Here is a 27970-nt window from a genome sequence, read left to right as displayed (position 1 = left end):
AGCAGGAGGAGAAGGGGATGACAGAGGATGAGGTGGTTGGATGGCATCACTGACTCAATGGACATGAGTGTGAGCAAACTGTGAGAGACAGTGAAGGACAAGGAAGCCTGGCATGCTGCAGTCAATGGGCTCACCAAGTCGGACACAACTTAGTGACTAAACAACAACAATAACTGAATCACTTTGAAATTAACACATTGTTAACACATTGTTGATCAACTATACTTCAATATAAAGTTTAAATTTTTTTAATTAAAAAGATATAGCATTTCCCATTAAAAGGAATCAGAGCTTCTTACGGTGATGGTTGATTTCAGGTCTGAGTCAGAAAACATATAGTCTGAGCTTGGAACATCTTGACACAACGAAGAGCAAAGGAAGCTATCAAAGATTATGAAAAATGTGTGAAAAGGATTCAGAACTAACCAAAGGAGCTCCCACTCAGCCAATAATAGTACCAAAAACATAGTAGACTGAAACACATTAAGTATTTTAAGTTCAAAATTTAATAATGATTCCCAAAAGGATGAACAAAGAATAAAAATCTCATTAGCCACCTTTGGAGAATGCTAGGGGAAAATCACATTATTTTGAATACCATAAATAAAAATAAAATGTAGAAATGTTGCTTTTATCCTATATTTCAGGATAATCAACATTTAAACTGTTCTTCAGGGTGACATTTGACAAAGGGAGAATCTTTCTTTAGAAGTATTCCAGTTAATGAGTGAGACAGGAACCAGGGAGGGAGAGGATAAAAAAAGTGAGGTAAAGGAAAAGACAGAGAGAATGAAGGAGGGTGGGTGGAGAATGTGAGGCTAATATTAATAGAAGAAAATATAGTGTCATACTTTTATGCAATTTCTTAACCAAGAACTCTAAACCACAAACCATAAGGGAAAGATGGGGGTGCTAGATTTGACTATATTAAAATCAAATCATTTTTTCAACAACAAATACCAGAGATACAGCTAAAGATGAAGGACAAATTAGAGTAAGATATTTACACTTGTTCTAAGATTAATAAGAAAGTAACATTCAGAAGAAGTAAGGAACTCTTGCAAATCTGCCAAAAAGAGGACCCAAAGGAAAAATGGTTGATAACAACAGGCAATGAACAGAAGAACCCAAAGGATAATGAGCATACGAAGGCCAATTTCACCTAGAATTCAAATAGAAATGTCAAGTAAAGCAAACTTGTAAACAGTAGAAAGTTGGATAATATTAAGTGCTGGTAAGGCTATGTGGGAAATGGGAATCTTCACTGCTGATGAAAACCTGACCTGGTGGAGCCTTTTGGAAGAGCAATCAAGCCATTTAGCACTAAAACAGCCAGGTTTTAAACCTCAAATTCTCACATATGGCCATTGATCTCTGTCTGCAACATTGCAGACATTACTGCAACATTGTTTGAGGACTTGGTTACAATCTAGATGTCTCTCACTAATGGTAGTTGCTCAGTTCTGTCCAACTTTTGGCGACCCCATGGACTATAGCTCATCAGGCTCCTCTGTCCATGGAATTCTCCAGGCCAGAATACTGGTGTGGGTTGCCATTTCCTTCTCCAGGGGATCTTCCCCACCCACAGATCGAACCCAGGTCTCCTGCATTGCAGGCAGATTCTTTACCTTCTGAGACACCAGGGAAGCCCACTAAGGAAATGTATAAATTAAAAGTAACAGTATACTATACAGGTCAGAAATAATGAACCAGATTTACAAACTGCAGTGTGGAGTGCTCACACAAACACAATATCAAGTAAAAAAGAGAGAAATGTAATGAGCTTTGTAGCTCAACAAAGGTCAGGTATATTAAACATAAGCCCACAGACTGTTTCTTTCTACTTTCCAAGGATACATAAACGCACATAAGCAAACAGATTGTGCCAGTACATTGCTCAACTTCAGGGTTACTAGTCACACAGTTTCTTATGTGAATGGTGCCCTCTGCTGCACAGTTCCAGAATACAGCAGGAATGCTGCCCCCTGGAGGTGTGCAACATGACAGCCCTGAATGTGTTAAGACGGCTTTGGAAGATTATAGACTAAATACGCTAAAATAGGTGTCTATGGTGAGGAGAAAGGAAATGGAAGTAGGATTGGGGGAGGAAACATGAAGTAAAAATTACAAGAGGGACCTTGTACAAACTGAGGATGGCAGTGTGACTTTAATGAAGAAATACAATCTACTCAACTCTGTGGTCTTAAGGTGGGAAAGGATGACTCTGAAGACAGGTCTTATGTTGGCTAACCAACAACCTTATAAATTGTGCTAAGAAATGTGGGTTTTATCCTGAAAGCAAGAGGGAATCCTGGAGATGTTTGAAACAGGAAAATTTTGCATGGGACTGGATGAAAGGGGCAGAGACTGGGGCAGTAGTCCTTCACAGCAATCCACTCTAGGTGTCCATATGTGCAGTGGAGTCAGCATGGACACAGAAATGCCCTAAATCAGGTGTGCTTGCCCAACACCACAGGCACAGGGATCTTTGGAAGACCTGACTCTGCTTCCCTTCACCCTTCTCCGATCCTCATGTACCAGGGGCTCACTCAGGAACAAGGCCTGGGTAAAAGCTGGGGACAGCTCCAGCGCAGTCATGGTTGGTACCGCCTTCCAGATGTGACTGTGAACAGGGCACAGCTATCTGTGCTGATGGCCAAGGATTCCATGCTGCTGACTATGCACCTTGTCCTTGGGACACTCAGTCAAAGCCTCCGTGGTGACACAGAGGGTGCAGATTTTATGTGAGAATACTGGCGAAGTCTTCAACTCTCAGAGAGATGCCCAGAAATTTACATAGGAATTTCTCCTCCTTCATCTTGTCCTAAATATCACACTTACTGGCCCTATGGTTTTGAAAAAAATCATTCCATCTCCCTGGTGGAAACACCTGGACAAAACTTAATAGTCTCTGAGTACCACTTTCTCCAGTGCCAACACTCTGTGGGCCGTGAGCAATCTTTTTTCTGAGTGTGCAGAGCTTCTCTTGGGTAAATGTACCTGGAGTGATGCAGCAAAATGGGCATAGATTTTAGTCAAGCTTAGGTTAGATTCTTGCATCTAGTACTCACCACATGGGTGGCCTTAGCTTCTTTATCTATAAAAACTGGAGGTTAAAAAGGTCTATCACAAACGACGAATGCAGGAAAAAATGCCTGGGAGCTCAGCATGAGGACCTGGCATTTGGAAAGCACTCAAGAATAGACAGTCCCTCCTCATTCCCCTTCATTTCTTTGTAGGAGAACGCATTTCACAAACACTTTCACACTGAAAGTCTCACAAATTGTCATGATCAAATTTTCCCTTTTCAAGAATTTAAGGGTGAATTCAAGTATAGTATCAAATATAGAAAGAAATGCCTAGAAAAATCTAAACTGTTAATAGAGGCTGTTAGTAAATAAGTGGGCTTATGTATTTATTTTGGTTTAATTTTTGATAGGATGGATAGGGAGAAGCATGAAATCAAGTATGTTCTATGATATCACCTATGAAGATAATCTTTTCTACTAGACTCAAGATGGAAAAAAGACAGTGAATATTTTCTTTCTATAAATCTGATTCCATTCATTAATCCCCTTAAGTTGCTCTTATAGAGTTTTTGGCCCTCCTGCTCAGATGGGTCCCCTAGACAAGATTGCTACTAATAAGCAAGAGTTCAGGGAAATTAAGGAAGAAGGAAGAATAGAAAGCACCTTGTCCTCTTAACACTTCTGGTCGGATGACCTGCCCTTCAGGCTGTATGGATATTTTAAGTCAGTGGTTGCCAGTCCTGGATTCCAGAGGCCACAATGAATTAACTAATTAATTTTGGTTAAAATACTTTCTTAACAAAATATAATACCTAGTGAGAGTCAAGGTGTGGTGAAATATGTACTGTTATGCAAGGCAGATTGTAATTAGACCAAATCTTTTGAAAGGCAATTTGGCAACCGAGTATCAAGCCTTTAAGTGTTTGTACTCTTTGACCTGAGAATTCTCTTTTTGGGAACCTATCTTATTGGTGGAGAGCAGTATCTAATTAGGAGAACAGATAAGTACACAAAGAAGCTATCACAGTGCTGTTTTATAATAGAAAAGATATTGGGAACAACCTAATAACATGAGAACAATTACACGCAATGGGCTGCATCCAGTGCGGGGGTGGAGCCGTATACAGGGAGTCTGTCGAAATCTGAGCCTAAAAGCGTTCGGACAATCTCATTAAAATTATATTAAAAAAAAAAAAGAAGCAAAATATGAAATCTTCACAATTCAAAAGGTCTGGAAGGAAATATACCAAATGTTGATAATGATAACTTTAGGTGATGTGGTTTTGAGTGACTTCCTTCTTATTTGTCATTTTTAGGACCACCATAAAGACTATAGAATATAAATTTTTTAATTAGCAAATCATCATCACCATTATCGTGTTTTATGAGAAAGTAAACAGATAGAGATGCCAGATAAAATCTTTTTGGTTTGGGAGATGGCTGAGAATGGGATCACTAAGATCAAAGATACAATAAATCCTATCAATTCCAAAAAAAGATGGAGTTGGTTGGTAAGGAGTCGGCTCCATTTCATCCTCTCCTCCATAAGCTTGCTGATTCCTCCCCAGGAATTCTGCTAGACTTGGAGCACAGGAGAGGAGGTGGTTTTCCCAGCACACTTAAATCCTGGTGCTGGTGCATTCACTGTCAGGCATTCATTCTCATTTCTTAGTGGCATGCTGATTGTTTTAAAAGTGAATGAAATGTTAAGACTATCTAGCATTTGCTAGGCACTTTCTAAACACAGGCACTGTTTTGGTACTTTTTATCCCCATATTTCACCTTCCTCAGACTTGCAAGAGTTCTTAGTAAAAGGAACCATTGTTCTTTTTTCACCCTGTTCTCCTTTCTCCTACCCACACAGAAAGTGCCTTTGAGGGATATAATAATTGATTTGGATGAAAGAAAAAATGGGCAGACTGGGTCACCGTTTGTTATGAACAAAACTTCCTTCACTGCCTGAAGAGATAACTGGAGAAGCATCTTCGGGTGGCCAGCATGGGAAGGTTCTAGAAAGAGGGCACCAGAAAGCCCTGCAGGCCTCCTCCCTGTGATGTGGCTTATTTGCTTTATGGGCTTCAGGCATATTTGCTGACATCAGCAACCCGTCAAAGTTTAAAATAATAATAGTGAAAAGGAAAACAGCCCCTTTCTGCCAGGCAGTCCTGCTCTGCCAACTTCTGTGTTCTCTTTTGAGTTAATAAAAGTTCAAGAACCACCTCCCCTGCCACCCTAGGGGCGGGGAAAAAATTACAATAATTTTAAAACCACCAGGTCAGGCTATTGCCAGCATAAACCATTCAAACAAGTAGCGTTTGTCACACTCTAATGAGGATTTTACCTCTGCCTCCAAAAGAAAGCTATTATTAGGCTTTGTGTTTATGGGATCAGATGATTGTCTGGGGACAGTGGGTTTCTTTTGGTCCCTTCCTCATTTTAATCATGCTCAAGACCAAAGCCATAGGTGTTTTCTGCATCAGATGAAATGAAAAAACCATAATTATGCCAGCTAATGTCTTTGGAAAACATCAATTAAGAAAACGGGCTTTTAATTCCCATTTTGCTTGAAAATCTGAAAATATCCACACATGTTGTAATAGCATGGTGGTGGTGGAGGGTGCAGGGAAGCCTGTCTCTTAAAAGGCAGACAGCTCAAATGGTTTGAGGAGGTCAGGTGAGCAGATCGCTCTTGGCAACAAGTAGAGAATCTCTCCAAGGAAAGCAAGTTCTCTACAAAGTCAGGCCTCTTAAGTTATCTTCCCATGTAGTACTGAAACTGGAGCCAGCCCCTACACAGCGAGGCTGATGCCAGGCTGGCACCGCACACACACCCCATTGTTAATACCTCCTCAGCAGAGATTAGATCCCGCATTCCTCAGAAGCTCTGAGCTCCGGAGGGAACACCACCAGCAGGCTCCTTCCACCCCGGCAACAACTAGCTACAACTGATAAGTTTTCATTGAAATAACTGGAACAATTACACTGAGTCCCCACAGGGCTCCGTCACTAGCTATTAAGAGAGAAGCACTGCGCTTGCTTGCTGTGGTGTCTGCAAAGGTGTGAGCCAGACAAGAGCAATTCAAGTCTTTAGCTCCATTTTATATGCTTTTATCTATGGCTACGTGCCGTTGTGCACCAAATTTTTCACCTAAGATGTACTATTAGATTGTTTTACGTTATGTTTTCTTTTCAGGTCTTATCTAGTAAACTTGATATTTACACTATCTCAATTTAGGTTTGGACAAGTAACTAATTAATCTCTGACCAAAGATAGACTTGGGTTTGTTTGGTAAAATCTGTTGAGGTCATGGCTGGTTTTAATCATGTAGCTTAGTTAAAAAGTTGAACGCTAACAAAGATCTTTGCTTTCAAGGCTTACCTTTCAATCAGAGTGCTCATTAAACAGCAAATGTAGTTGTACTTGAATTCTGCAACTTCCCTTTTATTTTTTCTGGAATAACAGTGTCTGAAGGATTAAGTGGCAATAAGAATAAAAGGACAACACACATCACCTTTGCAGGAGCAAATCGTAAAAGGCCTAGATTAAATTTTAACCAGAGGTTATGTCCACCCTGATTCTATATCTCAAAGGGTTAGGTTTGGCTTTGAGAATAATAAAAGGTGAGTTTGAAAAAAAAGGACCCTATTTTAACATATACTGTATCTGCTAGGAGGAGACAGAGTTAGTCTTTGAAAGAAAATAAAAGGCAAGGAGTTTAGCAGATGGGTAATTCCCAAATATGCAGAAATGTAAACAGCCAGGATTTGGGTGCCTATGGGTTTTTATCAAAGATGTAAGGCTGAGGCCAACACCAGTGTGTCCTCTTTGGCTAGTTTTAACACGTTCACAGTCACAATTAACATTCAAGGAATTTCCTTTTCACCCAAGTGTTTCTTTAAAAAGTATTTTATACCACAAACTAAAGTTCTAGCTGCCATCAGTCCTTCCCATACAAAAAATTGATGGAATCGCCATAATACTTTTTTTTTCTTTTTTTGAAAATGGGCTCGGACCACGTCAATTTCCTGGGGCGTTTGTTATCCAATATAAGGGGGTTTTCGCCTCCTCCCTCCTTCCTTCCCCTGAGAGAGCTTGTAATGCAGACCCAGCTTCCTTGTCCAGCAACACCTCCACTTTCACTCCGCGGCCTGAGCAGCGCCGCTGCAGGCCCGGCGTCCCCCACCCTCCCCCTGCCCAGTCAGAGGGCTGCTGGCCGGCAAAAGCTCGGGGCCCACTCCCCTCCGAGTTTCAAGTCCCTGAGCCGGCCACGCCGGAGTTCTTCAAGGAAGGGAGAGCCGGCGGTCTCCCCCTCCCACCCTGCTCCTCCTACACAAGGGATTCGCACACGGGCACCGAGTCCGAGTCCTGGCTGTGCATGGAGCTCAGCCCGGTGTCCGAGTCCTCGTCGTTACCAGGACAGCTCTTGGCCAGTCCGCGGGCCTGGTCCACCCACACCTCGGCGCAGGCCTGCGGCCCGGGGTCCCGCGAGGGCCCACTGGACACCGGAGTCCCATCGGGCGCTACCGTCAGCTCCAAAGTGTGCAAAGTCTGGAGAAGGCCCTGGAGCTCGCGCTCCTTGCTGTCCCACTGCTGCTGGCTGTAATCCAAGTCCGACTTGACGGCCTCCAGGTCCGTGTTGAGCCGGAGCCCGATGTAGAGGCTGGTGCTGAGCTGCGTCCGGACCCGCTCGCGCTCCAGCAGCAGCTCACCGTCGAGGCCGCCCTCGGCGTCCGGGGGCTCCTCCCGGGTTGCGAGCTCCTCCTGGCGCCTCCTCATCCACCTCTGGTTCAGCTCCTCCTGGATTTCGGCCGAGAGGCGCTCGAGCAACTCCTCCTGCTGGGCCCGCTGCTCCTGCAACTGCAGTAGGTCGTCGCAGCGCCGGGCCAGCTCCTCCAGCGCAACCGCCTTCGCCTCGCCGTCCAGGGGCGGCGTCGTTGTCGTCGCTGCCGCCGGCTCGGGATCCGGCTCCGGCTCCGGCTCCTCTCCTGGGCCGGTACCGTCGAGTTCGATCCCGGCACCCACCAAGTAGGTGTCCTGCACGTAGTTCACTCCGTGCCGCCGCATGCGGTCCAGATGCACCTTGGCTTCGTAGCGGTCGATCTCTCGGTCCAGCTCCCGAAGCCGCTGCACCTGCTGACGGATGGTGTGGTCCTGGGAGAGCACCAAGTGCACCAGCGTCTCCATACGCTCCACCGAGGCGCTCTCGGTGGCCCGCGGCGACGACGACGAACAGGATGAGGCTGCGGACGACGAAGTGGACGAACAGGGCGACGACGGCTGCTGCTGGCGCCGCCGGTTGAGCTTGGCCAGCTTGCGGAAGGCCTTGCGCACCACCCGTCGCTGCTTCTCCTGGGTCATGGCTAGGCTGGGCCGCGCTGGGACCCCCCGCGCGGAGCAGGGGCGCTCGCGACTGAGCACGACGCGCGCCTCGGCACTGCGGGGACCCGCGTTGGGCAGCGACGCCTCGCTGCGCACCAGCACGAAGCGTACGTTCTCTTGTTCTTCGCCCCAGGCGGCCCAGAGGCGCAAGATGCGCGTCTTGTTGGGCAAGATGCGCTCAAAGCCCCGCCACTTCTCCACAATGCAATAGCACTGCGGGGGCCCGCACAGCATGCCCTGGGGCAGCGCCTCATCGTCGTCGTCCTCGTCGTCCTCGTCCAGGGGTTCCGGCAGCTCTCCTGGGCCTGGCGGGTCGGCGGCCGCCCCCCGCCGCCGGCTCCGCCGCTGCCGCCGTCGCCTCCGGCAGCCATCCTCCAAGAGTACCCGCACTACGTCCGAACAAGTGGTGCGGCGGGAAAGGCCGGACACCAGTTTCTCCTCCTGGCAGATCCACACTGATATCTTCTTCTCCGAAGGATCCATGGCGCAACCTGGACGCAGGTAGTGCGGGGTGGGGGGGGCCGAGTCCCACTAGGGTGGCAGGGGCAGCAGGCAGCCCAGCAGCTCTGGAAGAAGGATTGGCGCTCGGGACCCTCGCTCTCTTCAGCACCGGCCCTTCTCCCCGCTGCGCACGGAAGGCAAGCTGAGGCGGTGCTCCGCCGGGACGGTGCGCTCCAAGAGCCGCGCGCCCGGGCTCGGGCTCCCGCGGCTCGGCTCTGCCCAAGGTTCCCCGGGCCTCCGGGTTTTGCTCCTCCCCACGTGGCTCCTCCCCCTCCCGCTCCCAGAGCCGGGAGCTGCTGCCCGAACTCCGGAGGCGCCGAGCCCAGGCCCGCCCCTCTCTGGCGCTGCGGGCGTGGGGACTCTGCAGCGCGTCGCTGTGAGAAGGGGGCTCCGGGACCCCTCCTCCGCAGGGCCTGGAGCCTGTGCCTAGGCGCGGATTAGTTCTGCGTCTCTCTGGGCCCACTGGCTCCTCTCCTTGAGTCTAGAGCTAGCTTGGACTGACTTTCGCATTTTTCTCGGCGCCCCAGGGGCGTTTCCTGGACTTTCAGAGCAGCGCCATCTGACAAGTGCCCCGGCGCAGAGAAACCGAGACGCTGGGCATCTCTAACGAAGATTAACCTGCCCTCTAGCTGGGATCTGTAACTGCAGCCTACAACGCGGAAGGCCTTCAGTCTTCTTAGTCTGGAGGCAGTGTGCTCCAGGAGCAAGTGTAGATTAGATTAGTAAAGTCTCGACTTGCGGGGTACTTCCTGGCATCGTCGTGTCTTTGACTCCTCACGTAGCCTCGGCGTCGCATAGCCTTCTTGGTAGGGAGACCCCTGATTCTAGAGGGAGTTCCAGGCCCAAGCTCTTTTGCAAATCACAGCTCTTTTCCCAGATCCCACCTTCATAAAGAGAAACCTGGTCGTTACCGCGACAGTTTCTGGCATTACCCGGTACCCAGATGTGGTCAAGTGGAGATAAGAGCCAACTTGCACAGCTCAAGAAATCCAAGACCAAAATGCAAATAAGCTTTTTTTTCATCCTCAAATGCTGATGAGGATGGTTCATTGTGTGCAAGTCTTGCTCCCAGCTTGTCCTTGGAGCACAGGCTTGATAAGATCACTTCTTTGCTTCAAGACCTTGAATGGCTCCTCACTGCCTCTTGAATAAAATATTTTATTTATTCATTCATTCATGCACTTGATAAATATTTGAGTACCCACTGTGCTCCAGTATTCAACACAGGTGCTAAACGTGTCCAACACAGGACCTTCTGTGCTCTGATAACAGGGAGCATGAGGTGCCAGAGGAATACTAGAATAGTATCCTACTCAATCTGCAAGAGTTGAGGAAGGATTTCTGAGGAAGTATCATCTTGGCAAGACTGAACGCACCATTTGAGTCAGCCAAAGGAAAAATAAATAGATGGGACAATTCCATGTGTCGGTATTTGGACTGATCCTAAGGGCAATGAGAAGTCATGGAGTGTGGATTCTGAGGTCAGACTGCCTGCGGAAAAATCTCAGCCTGTCACTTACTACCTCTTCAACCTTAGAAAAAGTATTTCATCTCTCTGCTCTTCACCTGTGAAATGGCGGTAAGACAAATACCTGCCTGATGCAAACTATTTTATATAGGATGGATAAACAACAAGGTCCTACTGTATAGCACAGGGAACTGTATTTAATATCTTGTCATAAAACATAATGGAAAAGAATGTGTATATATATATATATAACTGAGTATATATATAACTGAGTATATATGTAACTGTGTATATATGTAACTGTGTGTATATATATATATATAAAATATATATAAAAGAACAGAATCACTTTGCTGTACAGCAGAAATTAACACAACATTGTAAATCAACTATACTTCAATTAAATGTTCAAAAAACCTACCTAATAACTCTAAAAGGACTGCTATGAGGATTAGATGCTTGGACCTGTTAAGTCTACAATAGAAATTTTATTGGAGGATTAGAACTCACATGGTGTATTAGTCTTCTATTGTTGTTAACAAATTACCACAAATTTAGTGGCTTAAATAACACCCTTTTTATTAGTTCTGCAGATCAGAAGACCAGCATGGCATGTCTGGGTCTTCTGGCTCATGGTCTCCCAAGGTTTAAAGGCAAGGTTTTTGCTGGGTTGAGCGCTCATATGGAGGTTCTGGGAAAGAATCCATTTCCAAGCTCACTCAGGTTGTTGGAAGAATTCGGTTCCTTGCAGTTGTAGAAATGAGGTCCTTGGTTCCTTGCTTGCTATTGGCTGGGGTTACTCTCAACTCCTGGAAGCCTCCCTCAGGTCTTTTCCATATCACACCCCCCTTCATCTACAAGCCATCAACAGCATGTCAAATCCTTTGATTCCTCCTTGGCTTGAAGTCTCTGTGACTTCCCCTTCTTCTTTTTTTTTTTTTTTTTGACTTCCCCTTCTGTTACATGCTGGAGAAAACTCTGCTTTTAAAGGGCTCGTTTCATTAGGCAGAGTCCCCTGGGATAATTTCTCTGTCTTAAAGGCTGATTAGTAGCCTCAACTAACTGCAAAATCCCTTTTGCTGTGTAAGATAATCGCCAGAGTAACACGAGGGGGTGGAGATCATGGGGCCACCTTAGATTTCTGCCTACGAGAGACCCTAATGTGACCATTCTCCATTTTGAAAAATCACTCTTTGCATTGAGGATGATGGGTGGGGGTCAGGGTGAGATGCCAAGTGGCCCTTTAGAAGACTGTCATATTCATTCAAGGAGGAGATGGTGGCCTGCCCTGAGAACAGTGGCAGTGAGAGGACTGGACAAAATTGAGCTGTCAAGGGAGGCTGGAGATGCAGGACTTGGTAGTGGATTCAAAGGGCATTTTCATCTCCCTAGCATGGTATTGGGGTCTCTTATAATCTGGTCCAGCCCACTCCCTAGCTCCTCCCTCACATGCTTGGCTATCCCTGCCTCCTTCCCCTGTCCCTCATGATTGCTAGAGCTTTGTTATCAGCTGCAGTCCCTTTGTTATCAGCTGCAACCCCTCCTAGATTTTAAGCTCCACAAAGGGAGGGATCATATCTTCTTTGCTCGCTTTTGAGTCCTCTGCATTTAGCACATTCTAGGTTTACTAGGTATCTATTGAATTTAAAAAATGGATGAATGAATGAATCCTACATTCTTGCAAGTCAACACCTCATTCATTCAGAGAAGCATCTGCATCCTGATGCATTCGTGCTTTTGTACATGCTTTCTCTGCTAATTAGGACCACTCTTAAACAACTGAAAAGTCCTACTCATCCTTCAGAAGTTCAACTCAAACAACATGAGGTGTAGGAATTCTTTCTTTCCTCCTCCAAGTTGAACGGGCTCCTTGTTTCTCTTTGCCTCTCTTGGTGCACAGGTTACTTTGCAATGTGATGCATTTTTTTTTCCTCATGTCTGTTTGTCCCTCAAGACTTAAGAGCTCTTTGAAAGGGTGAATTGACTACCTTATTTATATTTTGGTCCTTAGTGCTTGTTGCCTGGCACATGGTAGGCCCTTAATCTTACTTAATACTGTAAGGAACACTAAGATAAATAATAGCTACGATATTGTGCTGTCCTCAGTCAGTTCAGTTCAGTCACTCAGTCATGTCCGACTCTTTGCGACCCCATGGACAGCAGCATGCCAGGCTTCCCTGTCCATTACCAACTCCCGGAGCCTACTCAAACTCATGTCTATTGAGTTGGTGATGCCATCCAACCACCTCATCCTCTGTCATCCCCTTCTCCTCCTGCCTTCAATCTTTCCCAGCATCAGGTCTTTTCCAATGAGTCAATTCTTCTCATCAGGTGCCCAATGAACTGGAGTTTCAGCTTCAGCATCAGTCCTTCCAATGAACACTCAGGACTGACTTTCTTTAGAATGGACTGGTTGGATCTCCTTGCAGTCCAAGGGACTCTCAAGAGTCTTCTCCAACACCACAGTTCAAAAGCATCAATTCTTCGGCGCTCAGCTTTCTTTATAGTCCAACTCTCACATCCATATTTGACTACTAGAAAAACCATAGCTTTGACCAGACGGACCTGTGTTGGCAGAGTAATGTCTATGGTCTTTAATATGCTATCCAGATTGGACATAGCTTTTCTTCCAAGGAGCAAGCATTTTTTAACTTCATGGCTGAAGTCCCCATCCAAAGTGATTTTGGAGCCCCCCCAAATAAAGTATCTCACTATTTCCATCATTTCCCCATCTATTTGCCATGAAGTGATGGGACTGGATGCCATGATCTTAGTTTTTTGAATGTGCTGTCCTCAAGGTTATTATAATTTCTTTTTCAGTTCAGTTCAGTCACTCAGTTGTGTCCAACTCTTTGCAACCCCACGAATCGCAGCACGCCAGACCTCCCTGTCCATCAATAACTCGAGGAGTTCACTCAGACTCACGTCCATCGAGTCAGTGATGCCATTCAGCCATCTCATCCTCTTGTCGTCCCCTTCTCCTCCTGCCCCCAGTCCCTCCCAGCATCAGGGTCTTTTCCAATGAGTCAACTCTTCACATGAGGTGGCCAAAGTATTGGAGTTTAAGCTTTAGCATCAGTCCTTCCAAAGAAATCCCAGGGCTGATCTCCTTCAGAATGGACTGGTTGGATCTCCTTGCAGTCCAAGGGACTCTCAGGAGTCTTCTCTAACACCACAGTTCAAAAGCATCAATTCTTCGGCGCTCAGCTTTCTTCACAGTCCAACTCTCATATCCATACATGACCACTGGAAAAACCATAGCCTTGACTAGACAGAGCTTTGTTGGCAAAGTAATGTCTCTGCTTTTCAATATGCTATCTAGGTTGGTCATAACTTTTCTTCCAAGGAGTAAGCGTCTTTTAATTTCATGGCTGCAGTCACTATCTGCAGTGATTTTGGAGCCCCAAAAAATAAAGTCTGACACTGTTTCCCCATCTATTTCCCATGAAGTGATGGGACCAGATGCCATGATCTTCATTTTCTGAATGTTGAGCTTTAAGCCAACTTTTTCACTCTCCTCTTTCACCTTCATCAAGAGGCTTTTTAGTTCCTCTTCACTTTCTGCCATAAGGGTGGTATCATCTGCATATCTGAGGTTATTGAGATTTCTCCCGGCAATCTTGATTCCAGCTTGTGCTTCTTCCAGCCCAGTGTTTCTCATGATGTACTCTGCATATAAGTTAAATAAGCAGGGTGACAATATACAGCCTTGATGTACTCCTTTTCCTATTTGGAACCAGTCTGTTGTTCCATGTCCAGTTCTAACTGTTGCTTCCTGACCTGCATACAGATTTCTCAAGAGGCAGGTCAGGTGGTCTGGTATTCCCATCTCTTTCAGAATTTTCCACAGTTGATTGTGATCCACACAGTCAAAGGCTTTGGGATAGTCAATAAAGCAGAAATAGATGTTTTTCTGGAACTCTCTTGCTTTTTCCATGATCCAGTGGATGTTGGCAATTTGGTCTCTGGTTCCTCTGCCTTTTCTAAAACCAGCTTGAACATCTGGAAGTTCACGGTTCACGTATTGCTGAGGCCTGGCTTGGAGAATTGTGAGCATTACTTTACTAGCGTGTGAGATGAGTGCAATTGTGCGGTAGTTTGAGCATTCTTTAGCATTACCTTTCTTTGGGATTGGAATGAAAACTGACCTTTTCCAGTCCTGTGTCTTTTTAGTAACAGATAATTACATGAAATCCCTGTCATAGGAATGTTATATATGACATTCCTGCAGGAGTAATTAAAGGGTAGAGTGATCAAGGGGTCCTGGGAAGGTTGAAGAAGCAGGGCTTTAATAAGTGAAGAAAAGGAGTTGATGGGAGAAGTTACATGAATTAAAGTGTTGAGGTGGCTGTACAAATGGCTGTGTATCAGTGTTTTAGAGTACAGGTTCTGGGGTTGTCATGCCTAGATATGAATAGTAGCTATAAGCTTTATAAGCTTTAATTTCATCATCTGGGACAAAAGGAATAATAGAACCTCCTTATAGAATTGTCATGAACATGAAATTATGTACAACACATAAAAAATTTAGTATGGTATCTGGCATACAATAAATGCTCAATAAAACATAGCTAGTTTTATCCACACATTTTGAGTACCCATCCAACCTGTGTCGGGGGCTGCGTGCTAAGGGTACAGCCGTGAATTAGACAAGCATTGTCCCTGCCCTTACAGAGATCACAATCAAGACTAGTTTAGTATTTTTTTGATTAGAAATATATTTGTTAGATTAGGTGAGGCTGTAGTAATAATAGAGTTAAGCATGTATAATGGCTCAAATGTAACAAAGGTTTATTTTTCTCTGACACAATAGTCAAAAGCAGATATCCTGGTTGGTAGGTCGCTTTATTCCAAACACTGATACAGGGATCCTGGTTCCTTCCATCTCTTGACTCCGAAGTCGTCTAGGCTTCATCATCTAAGTCCAGCCAGAGGAAAAGCAGAGGAGGAAGGGGCATAGCCTTTTCTTCAAGGCCTTGGCCAAGAAACGAAGCACACTGCTTCCCCTCACATCCCACTGACCAGAACCCAGCCACATGGCCACTTGCAATGGGAGGGAGGCTGGGAATGTAGTGAGTGTCTCAAAAGAAGAAGTGGGTTTTTATGAATAGCTAACTACCTGCCAGAAGATTTTTTATAAGAAATTGGAGATGATGCAGAGGGATAAGTTTGAAAGTCTGTTGCAACAGGAAGTCCACAGGCCAATTCTGGCCATCTTAGATGGAGCAAACCCTTTCCAAGTGGCCATGATCCCAACACCCTCTGTGTCTCTTATACGACCCAGTTCACCTACCTCCACAACTTGCCTGCCCACCGTAACCATTTGAGTTTGTGACTCCTGCTTCTGCACCTCCTCCTAGGATTATCTCACCAACCACCAGGGAGTTAATACTAGCAGTATACCATGGCTCCCAAATCTAGACATCTCTTTCAGATCTCCTTGTCTCCAACTATGCACAGGCAACTGCTTGCTGGGTAGCTCCACTTAGATGGCCTCCAAACACCCTAGACATTTGTCAAAAAGATAAATTGCACTTAGCATCTTTCTTCCCAAACCCTTTCTCCCTGCTGAACCTCTATTTCAGAGAATGGCCCCACCATTTTGGGGCTTCCCAGGTGGTGCTAGTGGTAAAGAATCTGCCTGCCAAAGCAGGAGACACAAGAGATGCAGTTCGGTCCCTGTCTCGGGAAAATGCCCTGGAATACGGAAGTGGCAACCCACTCCAATATTCTTGCCTGAAAAATTCCATGGCCAAGAGAAGCATAGGCACCTACAGTCCATGGTGTTGCAAAGAGTTGGACACGACAGAGCGACTGAGCACACACACCCCACCATTTACCAGATGAGATGAAACCTGAGACCCACCCTGCATCATCACTACCTACCTTGTTTCACACAATATAATGAGTTATCCGAGAGCAGAACTGTTTTGCTTTCTGCTTTCTCTCCAGTGCCGAGCACACAGCAGGCATTCAGTGTTGCAGAATGAATGCATGAACAAATGAATGAACAGCTTTCAGTTCAGTTCAGTTCAGTTCAGTCGCTCAGTCGTGTCCGACACTTTGAGACCCTATGAATCACAGCACGCCAGGCCTCCCTGTCCATCACCAACTCCCGGAGTTCACTCAGACTCACGTCCATTGAGTCAGTGATGCCATCCAGCCATCTCATCCTCTGTCGTCCCCTTCTCCTCCTGCCCCCAATCTCTCCCAGCATCAGAGTCTTTACCAATGAGTCAACTCTTCGCATGAGGTGGCCAAAGTACTGGAGTTTCAGCTTTAGCATCATTCCTTCCAATGAATAGCTTTAAGCCCTTATTATTTCCTACCTGGATCCTGCACTTTGCCCTATGCTAGTTTCCTTGTCTCTGTCTTCTTGCCTTTCTCCCATACTCCTGCTGACAAATGTTTGATGGCTCCTCATTACCTTCAGGATCCGATCTAGCCCCATGAGCAGAACCTGTATACCCTCAGGATCTGATGTCTGCTTCACTTTCAGCCTGTACACTCCAGCCACCCCCTTCTTCACTCTCTTCCTTCTGACCCCCTGGCTAATTCCTACCTACCCTCCAAGTTTCAACTTCACTGTCACCTCTTCCTAAAAGTCTTCACTCACAACAACATCTGCTCCAGGAAAAAATCTAAACAGGTCTGTGCTTTAGGAAGATTAATCGTTTTCAGTATGTAGGATCAACTGAAGTTATGATACACTTTTGTTAAGAAGTGTGAAGGGGAGGTACTTAAAAATTCAGACTGCTGTCACTTAAACCAAGAAACTGCCTCCCAGTACATCATGGCCATTTTCAGTCTTAATCCTCAGGGCTGCACTGTCTAATAAAAAGCCACTACACATATGCTCCTACTGAGCACTTGAAATATGGTTAGCTGAACTGAGCTGTGCTATGAGTATAAAATGTACACTAGATGCCAAAGACTCAGCATACAAAAAATTTAATAACTCAGTAATATATTGATTACATGTTGAGATGATACTATTTTGGAAATACTTGAATTTATTTTACCTACTTCTTTCTTTTTCACGGATGAAACAACACATTTATTTTGATGGATTTTGTTTTTCAGGCAACATAAGAATGATATGTAAGTGATGTTTAGTTACCAAAAAAAAGTATAGGAAAACAAAATGTAGATACTTCTACCGCATTTACCTGTTTCTTTTTAATTCTTTTTTATTGTGGCTACCAGCAATTTTAAAATGTCCATACAGATCATAGTATATAATATCCATTAGACTGTGCTGCCTGGGGAAAGGCCCAGAAAATTGAAGCAAATTCTTTGAATCTCTCCAAGTGTGGAGTTATCCTGAATATCCTAAACAATTGCATTTTTGCCTAGGTTACAGCAAGAGAAAGCCATTGCATACCTTTTCTGGATTTGTAGTTTGAATGTTTCTTTTTGTTTCATGATGTCTCTTAGAAGTTTCTTATTACAACCTACGCTACACCCATCAGGCTGTCTAAGAAGCACATTCTCTGAGTCCAGTACTACAGCGGATCCAACTGAAAGTCAAAGTGGTTACTTCCCAGACAGGACTTCAGCATTCTTGCTTATTTACCAGCCCAGACCCTTGATGGAGATTCAGGCAGTGTCCTGGGCCAGAAAACACACAGGTTTCACAATAGGGGAAAATATACAAAATTATACTTATGACCTGGATGCAGGGAAGGCATTCATAAACAGTACATAAAAAATCAAAATTCACAAAAGAAAAGATCAATAAACACGACCACAAAAAAAAATGTAAAGGGTTGTGAAGATTAAGGGTGCTATTGGCTAAGGGGGAATCTAGTTGAGTACCTGGATTAAAGAATGTGCTTCACAATGGAGTTTTGCTTTCTCTTCTCGTGCTGGCAGAGCCCTTTGCTAAAATGTCCTTATGCTGAATCTCAAGGATGGTGTGCCATTTAACACTGTGGTTTTTTAGTCCCTTACCTTTCTAACACCTAGGAGAGGGAGCACATAGCTTCCTTACCCTTGAGAAAACTGAGGCCACGGGGAAGGGATTGACCACTTTCCCAGTTCACAGAACTCTGTGGGAATTGGCGTTTTGTCTGGAGTTTCTACCCGTCTAACCTATCAGTCACGGTTCATGGCAGCTGTGGAACACCCCAAACAGGAACTTCCGCCCTTAATTATATAGAGGCTTGCAGAAGTGTGACTGGACTTACTGCCTGAATCAGTTCCACTTAATGATTAACTGTAGAAAATAATCCGGAAAATTATGTTTACAAAAACATTTGGTTGCTCTCAAATGCACTAGAGGGAATCTGGGAACTGCCATGCTCATCCAAGGAACCCATTCCTGGTCAAACCAAACACCTGGCTGGGGACATCCTCTGGGATGTTGCTTCTTAATTTGGGTCAATGGTCCACCTGCCCAGAACTGCCTGTGGTGTTTATTAAAATGCAGATTCCTGGCTTCACTCTAGACATAGTGAACCAAAGTCTCTGGAGGTAAGCCCTCAAATTTGCATTTAAAGCAGTCTCTTCTGATTCTTACTCACACTAAAGGTTGACCCCAACTTTTCTAGAAAAAAGAACCAGAGACAAGAATGCTCTTAGCGAGAATGCTCTTTGGCCATCTTGGCCCCGTAGATGGTAATCATATATAAATGACAAATATACACAATAGAGTGCTGACAATAAATGACAAGTGAGAAAGAGATGCCCCTGAGAAGAAGGAGAGGGTAAGAGAGAGGACAGAATGCGGGGGGGGAGCTGCTCAGTTTTTACCCTCTGGAATCTTTACTTTTTGGTGGGAGCCTAGATTACAAGATGATAACATAGAAATGTTTAGGTAAGGGAGTCTAAGGTAGCAATGAGTGTAGTCACCTGAAAGACATCCTGGAAGATATTTAGCATTCCTAGTCTTTGTTCCAATGAAACCAACCTAGTTCCTGATTCACAAATCATCCTGCAAATGTACAGCACGGACAGTCAAAGAGAAATCTCTCCAGCAAAAAGGCATCATCTAGTCAATGGTCTATGACATCACCATTGAAGACTAAGTCAAAGAGGGTTTTGTGTGATTAATTTTCATTATCTGTTGTTACCCAGTTAATGAAAGGTGATACTATTAACCAGTGTGTGAACGAGACAGTGTCTTCATTGCCACATCTGAAACATTTCCCAGCTTTTTCAGGGTAGAATAGAGCTGACCCAAAGTGTGGCCTTTCTTCAGTATAGAGAGATATAAACCCTTTCTCTCCAACTGCCCAACACCAAATTATTGTGTGTCAGCTGCTCACCACCCAGGACACAATATAAGGCCTGTACTTGAGTTACTGCTATTTTATGTGAGCAAAATGCTAGCTTTCTTTTCTCAGGAAAGTGGATTGATTTGAGAGAAGTTTCAATACCACATTTCTTGGTCTGAAAGCATGATTGTTTAATAGCTGGTTGTGAACTGCATGGAACTTGGCAACTCCCTTTAAGAAATAGTTAGAAGATGTTGAATTTGATTAAATGGAACCTTTGATACAAATAACTTTGAGACAATGAAATGTCTTCACAAGGAGATGTTCTTTTTCCCCCACTGAGGAAGAAATGGAGACATGTTTCTATTGTCAGTGCGTCCTGTCCATCTGATTATAAAGGAAGGCTGTGGGCTAGATAAGCAAAAATGGGTTACATCTGGGAAGCCAGCAGTGTCTGCCTGCTAGCTGAAGAAGTTCCCCTTTGTTTCACTCTTGAAGCACTGCGTTGTTTTCTTGGACTGTTGCTCTGAATTAAACCTGAGTTCAACTATGGATCCCTTACACTTGATTTTGTGATTGCAAGACCTACACAAATGCAAACCTAGAATATAATTGAACTCTTAAGAGCTAAAATCTCCACGAATAAGAAAGAAGCTACTTGATCCTACAAAAGATTGTCTGGTTGCTTTCTCTTTTGTATCCACTGTTAAACTAAAAAAATAAATCACTAAATTATCAGTCTGTCTTCACTACTTGGGAGTACACATTGAAGAATTTTACAAAACAAAATTGTGTCATAAAAAGTATTTCATTCATGTGATTCAGCCATCCCATTTCTCCATGTGTATATACCCAAAATAATTGAAAGTGGAGTCACGAATAGATACTTGCACACCCACGTTCAAAGCAGCATTTTTTAAATAGCCAGCCAAAGGTGGAAGTAACCCAAATGTCTATTGGTGGATAGTTGGATATATAAAATGTGGTATCAATACATACAATTCAGACTTAAAAAGGAAGAAAATTCTGACACATGCTACAACACAGATGAGTGTTGAGGACATTATGCTAAGTGAAATAAGCCAGTCATAAAAAAAATAATAATACTGTGTGATTCCACTTATAAGGTACCTAGAATAGTCAAATTCATAAATACAGAAAGTAAAATGGTGCTTACCAGGGCCTGGCGTAGCGGGGAATGGAGAGTTACTGTTTTATGGATATGAAGTTTCTGTTTTTCAAGAAGAGTTCTGGATATGGAGGTGGTAATAATAGAACAGCAGTGTGAATGAACTTAATGTCACTGAACTGTGTACTTAAAAATAGTTGCAAATTTTATGTTATGTACATTTCACCACCATTTAAAATCATAATACTTAAAAAAAATATTTTAGAATTTTTATGCCAAAACTCTTGTCAAAGGAAGCTTCAACTTTTCAAAATGGAAAATACTTTTCACATGACTTTCAAAGTAAATACAATATCTTGCTAATGCTCTGCACCTTTCAGGAAACTAATAAATTTCTGACCACTGTTCATTTGAAGGAAAAACTTATGTCTTCCTTCTGCTTTTATATCCTTTCTCCCTGGCTCCATGTATTTGTCAGCTTTGTCAGGGATCTATGCTGATTTGTGGATTTATTGCTCCAGTCTTTACGAGAAACTTAGGTAAATAGTTGCAAGCTTTGGTGAGCTTGAAAAATGATAGCTGGGTACAAGTCTTTTATGTTGAGAAAACTGTGACTACAAAGTATATTCTTAATAAAATTAATGTTCTCTGTAGTTCACTGAGCCATGCACAGAATAAACAGCACAATTTCTGCCCGGAGACAGTTGATATGAACACATGCTGTCCTAGGAGATATTTGCTTATTAAGCAATGGCAAAGAATAGAGCTAGAGGGACCCAAAGACATTGTTTTTGTGCCTGTTTCCTGGAGCTACAGGTTTCTAAGCAGGTCTCCTAGGAGCAACAGAAGACGGGGCTCTAAGCACCCCATTCCTATATCAGCTGGTGAAGCTTAATTTGTGTATATTTTATACACTGGGGCTCCATTCCACACAAAAGTTTGAAATTCACTGGCCATGAAAATGTGTTGCCTGACTCTACATCTTTCCTTCTCTCCTTTTCACTTCCCAATCGCCCAAATTCCATATGGGAATCAATGCAGCTATAGGGAGGCTGACTCTAATCTCAGCGATGGGAATGGACCTAGCACCACATGACCTCAATCCCACCAATCATCACATTTCATCCCGTCAGTGGTTGGTTCAGGGACAGGCACATGACCTCAGAGGGTGTGGTTAGAGTAAATCTCAGAACTTCTGCTGATAACACTGGCACAAAGATGTTTTCTTTGTGCTATTCATGAATGGGGGCATATAGAAACAGGAAACAGCTAGAAGCCCTTTTGCAACCAAATGATCTGCTGAGGTCTGCCTAAGATGAAGCCACACCAAGGAAGCAGTAACAAGAAATGGTGAGGGGAAATCTGGTTCCTGGTTGAGTTGTTTGAGCTAACCTTCAAGCTTTTCAAATCTTTTTGGGCTTTTCAATTACATAAACCAGTAAATTCCCTTTATAAGTTAAGTCAATATGAGCCAGTTTTTCTGTTACTTAGAAACAAAAATATCTGAACTGTTATACCATTGATTCCTTAATTTTACAGATAAGGACACTAGGACCCATGGATACTATGTGGATAGTTAAGAGGCATAGCCTTCCAGTTCCAGGTCATTTTCTTTTTAGTGTCCTAATCATTTAGAGCATGTTTGTGGTGTGTTCGACAACAATGAATAAAATGTTAATTCTCTTTATGACTAAGCATTCATTGGATGTGCTCTAAAGGACTAAGACCAATTTTCCTCATGTCTGACTTCTGGCAATCAATCACATTGCTTTATGGCCACTCTGTGTATTATGCACCCTGATGACTCATTAAAAAGAAGGATTAAATAGTTGGAAGAAGGTGTGGGGACCTCACAGAAGAATTTAATTGGTAGCTAGTTTACCAGCAACTTAGGATGTTACTTTGTCATTTTCTTCTAAATTTGTCATTCACTTTCATTTCTTGATAATCACCCCTTATTACCAGTTCTTATCTTTCCAAACACAGCCCCACTGTCCTGTCTTCCTACCTTTTGAGGCTTCTTCTACAGCTAGAATTTCCAGATTCTATAGACTCTTCTATATGGGCTTCCCTGGTGGCTCAGCTGGTAAAGAATCTGCCTGCTATGTGGGAGACCTGAGTCCGATTCCTGGATTGGGAAGATACCCTGGAGAAGGGAATGGCTACCCACTCCAGTATTCTGGCCTGGAGAATCCCATGGACTGTATAGTTCATGGAGTGGCAAAGAATCAGACATGACTGAGTGACTTTCACTTTCATAGGCTCTTCCTATAAACTCTAAAAAATCCTATCATTTTTATCTACACATACCATCTCCCTCACCCAGACACTGGTTTTATTTTGGGGGAAGGACTTTGTTATCTACCCCAACCCTAAAATTACTTAATAGTCAGTGAGTCTTCAAAGAAATGTCCTAAAGTGGGGAGAAAAGAGAAAGGAATCCACGTTTTATGGGCTAGGAGGGGTACTTGATGTCTTACAGATATTCTCACAGTCACCTGACAGGAAATAGGTAGTAGGGTCCTAGTCTAAAAAAATAAAGAAACCGGGTTGGGTGAGTTATAGGGTCGACACTCAGATGGGTGGGTGCAGTTCCAAAGACATTTCCTTCCACTGCCATGCTGGGCAGTAGACTTTTTTGCCAGCTCCAAATAATAGTGACCACCTGGATCCAGGGATGGGAAAACTGAGGCCTCATCCAGGCCTAGAGGGAAAGATAGTGGAGATGTCTGTCAAGCTTGCCAAAGGGGAGAGTAGCTGCCCACATGCCACATATTTCACTTCTCTGCATCCTGATGACCCGGCCAGTTCCAGAGGTTTCCCAGGAAGAAGGTCAGGTGCGTTGAAGAGTCTAGATATAAGGCTTGTAAACTCAAATGTGTTAGCAGGGATGGTTTTGTGTAAAGGTGAGGATGCATTTGTAGTGTGCTTGTGAGAAAACTAGAGGTCAGAGGGCGAATTGCTGTCTACTGGAGGTGAGTCATGAACCAAAAGGCAGGTGAGAAGTTCAGGCCCTGAAAAGACCAGTGCACTTTTGCATGGGATGCACTGGGGCCGCACAGCAGCCTCCTTTTTCAGACTCATATTGACGCACAAGTACATGAATGTTACCCTCTGGAGTGACTCACTAAGAGGAGCCAGTTCACCTGCCACCACACAGACTGACTCACAGGGTCTTTCAGTCAAAGCATACAGTGTGGCACAAGAACCCCGAGTGAGAAATGGCCAGTCTTCTTTCCCTGAAGAAATAGGGACGTCAGGAAGGGGAAGAGGATAGTAAGCTAGCAGTCAGGGAAGCCACGTCCTAGCTGCTGCTTTGAAGACATGTTCACCGTGCCTGTCCCTTAGCTGGGTGGTGGATGACCTGCAAGTGACATGCCCAGTGGTTGCGTAGATGATGGTCTTCATGTGGGGTTATTCAAGATACACAAAAGCAAAGAGGCTGGATCTGGTCCCAGAAGACATTCCATAAAGAGTCAATGAACGAATGGGCAATGGAATGGAAACTAATGCAAATCATGGATTCAGAAGACCTGAGCCATATTCATCTTATTTCCTCATCTGAAGAATATCTATGATTTTCAGTTGTCTGGGGAGGGATCTTTGATTGCAGAAGGCAAGGAGGGAAATTTTGAGTTCAGTAAGAAGTGGGGGTATGTGGGGCTGAAAGCAGCCCGTGTCAGAATGATGGGCCAGGAGACAAAGTGGATTTGCCCAAGGGATGGACACTGCAAGTGACCTGGGAGGCTGAGCAGGTTAAATTCTTCCATTGGGATAGACTGTGGGTTTATCTGAGCAGGAGGTTAGCTGTGGGTTAACTGCAAAGGAGGCCATTCTCCAGAATGAATAACAGTGGATTTAAAGACAGACTTTGAAGTAGACAAATTAAAGACACCAGATCTTTGTGGTGAGTTTAGTATGATGTCTAGATTCCAGGGCTCTGCTTCTCAATTCTGGCTAAACCCAGAATTACCTGGGAGCTTTTCAAACTTATCAGTGCATGGACCCTTCTCCCAGAGATTCAGATTCAACTGGTCTGAAATGAGGCCATGAATCAATTATTTTTTAAAAAATGTATTGATGTATAGTTGATTTACAGTGTTGTGTTGATTTCTGCTGTATAGCAAAGTGACTCAGGTACACATACAGGTTTTTTTTTTTCCCATTCTGGTTTATTACAGGATGTTGAATACAGTTCCCTGTGCTATATAATAGGACCTTGTTGTTTCTCCATCTTATATATAGTAGGATGCTCACTCCAAATTTCCAATCCTTCCCTCCCTTCACCTCCTCCCCCTTGGCAACGCAAGTCTGTTCTCTAATCTGTGAGTCTGTTTCTGCTTCAAAGATATGTTCATTTATGTCATATTGATATTTTACATTCTTCATAAAGTGATATAATATGGTACTTGTCTTTCTCTTTCTAACTGACTTAGTATGATAATCTCTAGGTCTATCCACGTTGCTGCAAATTATTTCATTCTTTTTAATGGCTCAGTACTATTCCATTGTGTAGATGTACGACATCTTCTTTATGCATTTATCTGTCGATGGGCATTTAGGTTCTTTCCATATTTTGACTATTGTAAATAGTGCTGCTCTGAGCGTAGGAGTGCATGTATCTTTTCAAATTATAGTTTCAGCTCAGTATATGCCCAGAAGTGGAATTGCTGGATCATATGGTAATTCTGTTTTTAGTTTTTTGAGGAATCTCCTTACTGTCTTCCATAGTGGCTGCATCAACTTATAATCCCACTAACAATGTAGGAGGGTTCCTTTTCCTCCATACCCTCTCCAGCATTTCTTATCTGTAGACTTTTTAATGATACCCATTCTGACTAGTGTGAGGTGGTGCCTCATTTTAGTTTTGATTTGCATTTCTCTAATAATTAGCTATGATAAGCATCTTTTCATGTTCCTATTGGCCATCTGTATATCTTCTTTGGAGAAATGTCTATTTAGGTCTTCTGCCCATTTTGCAACTGGGGTTTTTTTGTTGTTGTTGTTGTTATTGAGTTGTGTGAGCCTGTCTGTATATTTTGGAAATTAAGCCCTTGTTGGTTGCATCATTGCAAATATTTTCTCCTAGTCCCTAGGTTATATTTTCATTCTATTTATGGGCTTCCCTGGTGGCTCAGATGGTAAAGCGTCTGCCTGCAATGCGGAAGACCTGGGTTCGATCCCTGGGTTGGTCGGGAAGATCCCCTGGAGAAGGAAATGGCAACCCACTCCAGTACTCTTGCCTGGAAAATTCCATGGATGGAGGAGGCTGGTAGGCTACAGTCCATGGGGTTGCAAAGAGTCGGACACGACTGAGTAACTTCACTTTGCTATACAAAAGCTTTTAAATTTGATTAGGTCCCATTTGTTTGTTTTTGCCTTGGGTGACTGACCTAAGAAATGCATACAATTTTTGTCAGAGAATATTTTGCCTATGTTCACTTCTGGGAGTTTTATGATGTCACATCTTATACTTAAGTCTTCAAGCCATTTTGAGTTTATTTTTTGTGTATGATGTGAGGGTGTGTTCTAACTTCATTGATTTACATGTGACTGTCCGACTTTCCCAGCACCACTTTCTGAAAAGACTATCTTTTCTCCATTGTATGTTCTTGCCTCCTTCATCAAAGATTAATTGTCCATAGGTGTGTGGGTTTATTTCTGGGCTCTCTGTTTTGAGGAATATATAGATACAGATATATTTTTTTGACTGCACAACAGTTTGTGGGATCTTAGTTCCCTGACAAGGGATCAAAGCCACAGCCTCAGTAGTGAAAATGAGAAGTCCTAACCTCTGGACCACCAGAGAATTCCCAGGAATCAGTATTTTTAAAAAGATTCCAGGTGGCTCTTAGGTGCCACTAAGGTTAAGAATCTGCACTCTAGATATAACTCAAAGTAAGCAAGTTTTCAGGAGTCCATGCCTGAAATATGAAATTTTGAACGAACTCAAAAGAGACATTTGGGGATTATTGATCCACACAGTATATATCCTTGGTTTCTTACCAGTCCCTAGTCTCAAAATCTGGCAGATGCCAGGGTGACCTCCATCCATGAGAGAGTCCCTAGAGGGGCCAACGGGAGATACACTCATGGAACCATCCTGTAAGGTATGGTAAGTAAAGGTATGGTGTGGTAAAGTAAAATCTCAGAACTTGAGTGGCCTGACACTGTAGCAGGAAGAAAGCACACTGGAGGGTGCGGCACAGTGGAACAAGCAGGAGGCCAGGAATCAGAAGTCTCGTCTTTCACTCTCAACTCTGCAACTCCGCCATCCGGTAATCCTGGGCAAGTCAGTTCACCTCTCTGGGTCTGAGCTCTGTTACCTGTCAACTTCAGTCTTAAAGTTTCCTTCCCTATGGCTCTCTGACCATAACTCTTTTCCTAAGGCCAGGCCAATTTGAGGTCTCTAGGCCACTTGAGTTTCTGGGGAGAAAGGGTAATGGGAGGAGAAAGTGTAATAAGGAAAAAAGTAGAAAAGGTGGACAGAGGTTACTTGAGCTTTTAAGAGACACTGACAAGGTTCTACACCAAAAGACATTCTAAAATTTATTTGGTTCTAGATACAGAATTCATCACCAGTCACATCCACAACTGGGTGTTGTTTTCGCTTTGGCTCCATCTCTTCATTCTTTCTGGAATTATTTCTCCTCTGATTTCCATTAGCATATTGGGCACCTACCGACCTGGGGAGTTCATCTTTAAGTGTCCTATCTTATTGCCTTTCCAGACTGTTCATGGGGTTCTCAAGGCAAGAATACTGAAGTAGTCTGCCATTCCCTTCTCCAGTGGACCACGCTGTGTCAGAACTCTCCACCATGACCCGTCCATCTTGGGTGGCCCTACACAGCGTGGCTCATAGTTCACTGAGTTAGACAAGGCTGTGATCCATGTGATCAGATTGGTTAGTTTTCTGTGATTTTGGTTTTCATTCTGTCTGCCCTCTGATGGAGAAGGATAAGAGGCTTATGGAAGCTTCCTGATGGGAAAGATTGACTGAGGCGGAAACGTTCTGATGTAAAGTCCGATGCTGTAAAGAGCAATATTGCATAGGAACCTGGAATGTTAGGTCCATGAATCAAGGCAAATTGGAAGTGGTCAAACAGGAGATGGCAAGAGTGAATATTGACATTTTAGGAATCAGCAAACTAAAATGGACTGGAATGGGTGAATTTAACTCAGATGACCATTATATCTACTACTGTGGGCAAGAATCCCTTAGAAGAAATGGAGTAGCCATCTTAG

General features: G+C 43.8%; 1 protein-coding gene across 1 annotated transcript; it reads right to left on the bottom strand.

Moving 5' to 3' along the window:
• Positions 1 to 508: 508 nt before the first annotated feature.
• On the bottom strand, positions 509 to 10552 carry RASSF10 (Ras association domain family member 10). Its single transcript, XM_070383957.1, has one exon. It carries the CDS (start codon positions 8890 to 8892, stop codon positions 7357 to 7359), a length of 1536 nt encoding a protein of 511 aa, XP_070240058.1. The 5' UTR covers positions 8893 to 10552; the 3' UTR covers positions 509 to 7356.
• Positions 10553 to 27970: the final 17418 nt, after the last annotated feature.

This window comes from Bos mutus, chromosome 15 (genome assembly GCF_027580195.1).
Source record: "Bos mutus isolate GX-2022 chromosome 15, NWIPB_WYAK_1.1, whole genome shotgun sequence".
NCBI lineage: Eukaryota > Metazoa > Chordata > Mammalia > Artiodactyla > Bovidae > Bos > Bos mutus.
The sequence above is the reverse complement of the archived record's forward strand: the minus strand, read 5'-3'. Positions and strand labels throughout refer to the sequence as shown.

Excerpts from the sequence above, each read along its gene's own strand:
- RASSF10 (XM_070383957.1), bottom strand. The coding sequence starts at position 8,892 with ATGGATCCTTCGGAGAAGAAGATATCAGTGTGGATCTGCCAGGAGGAG.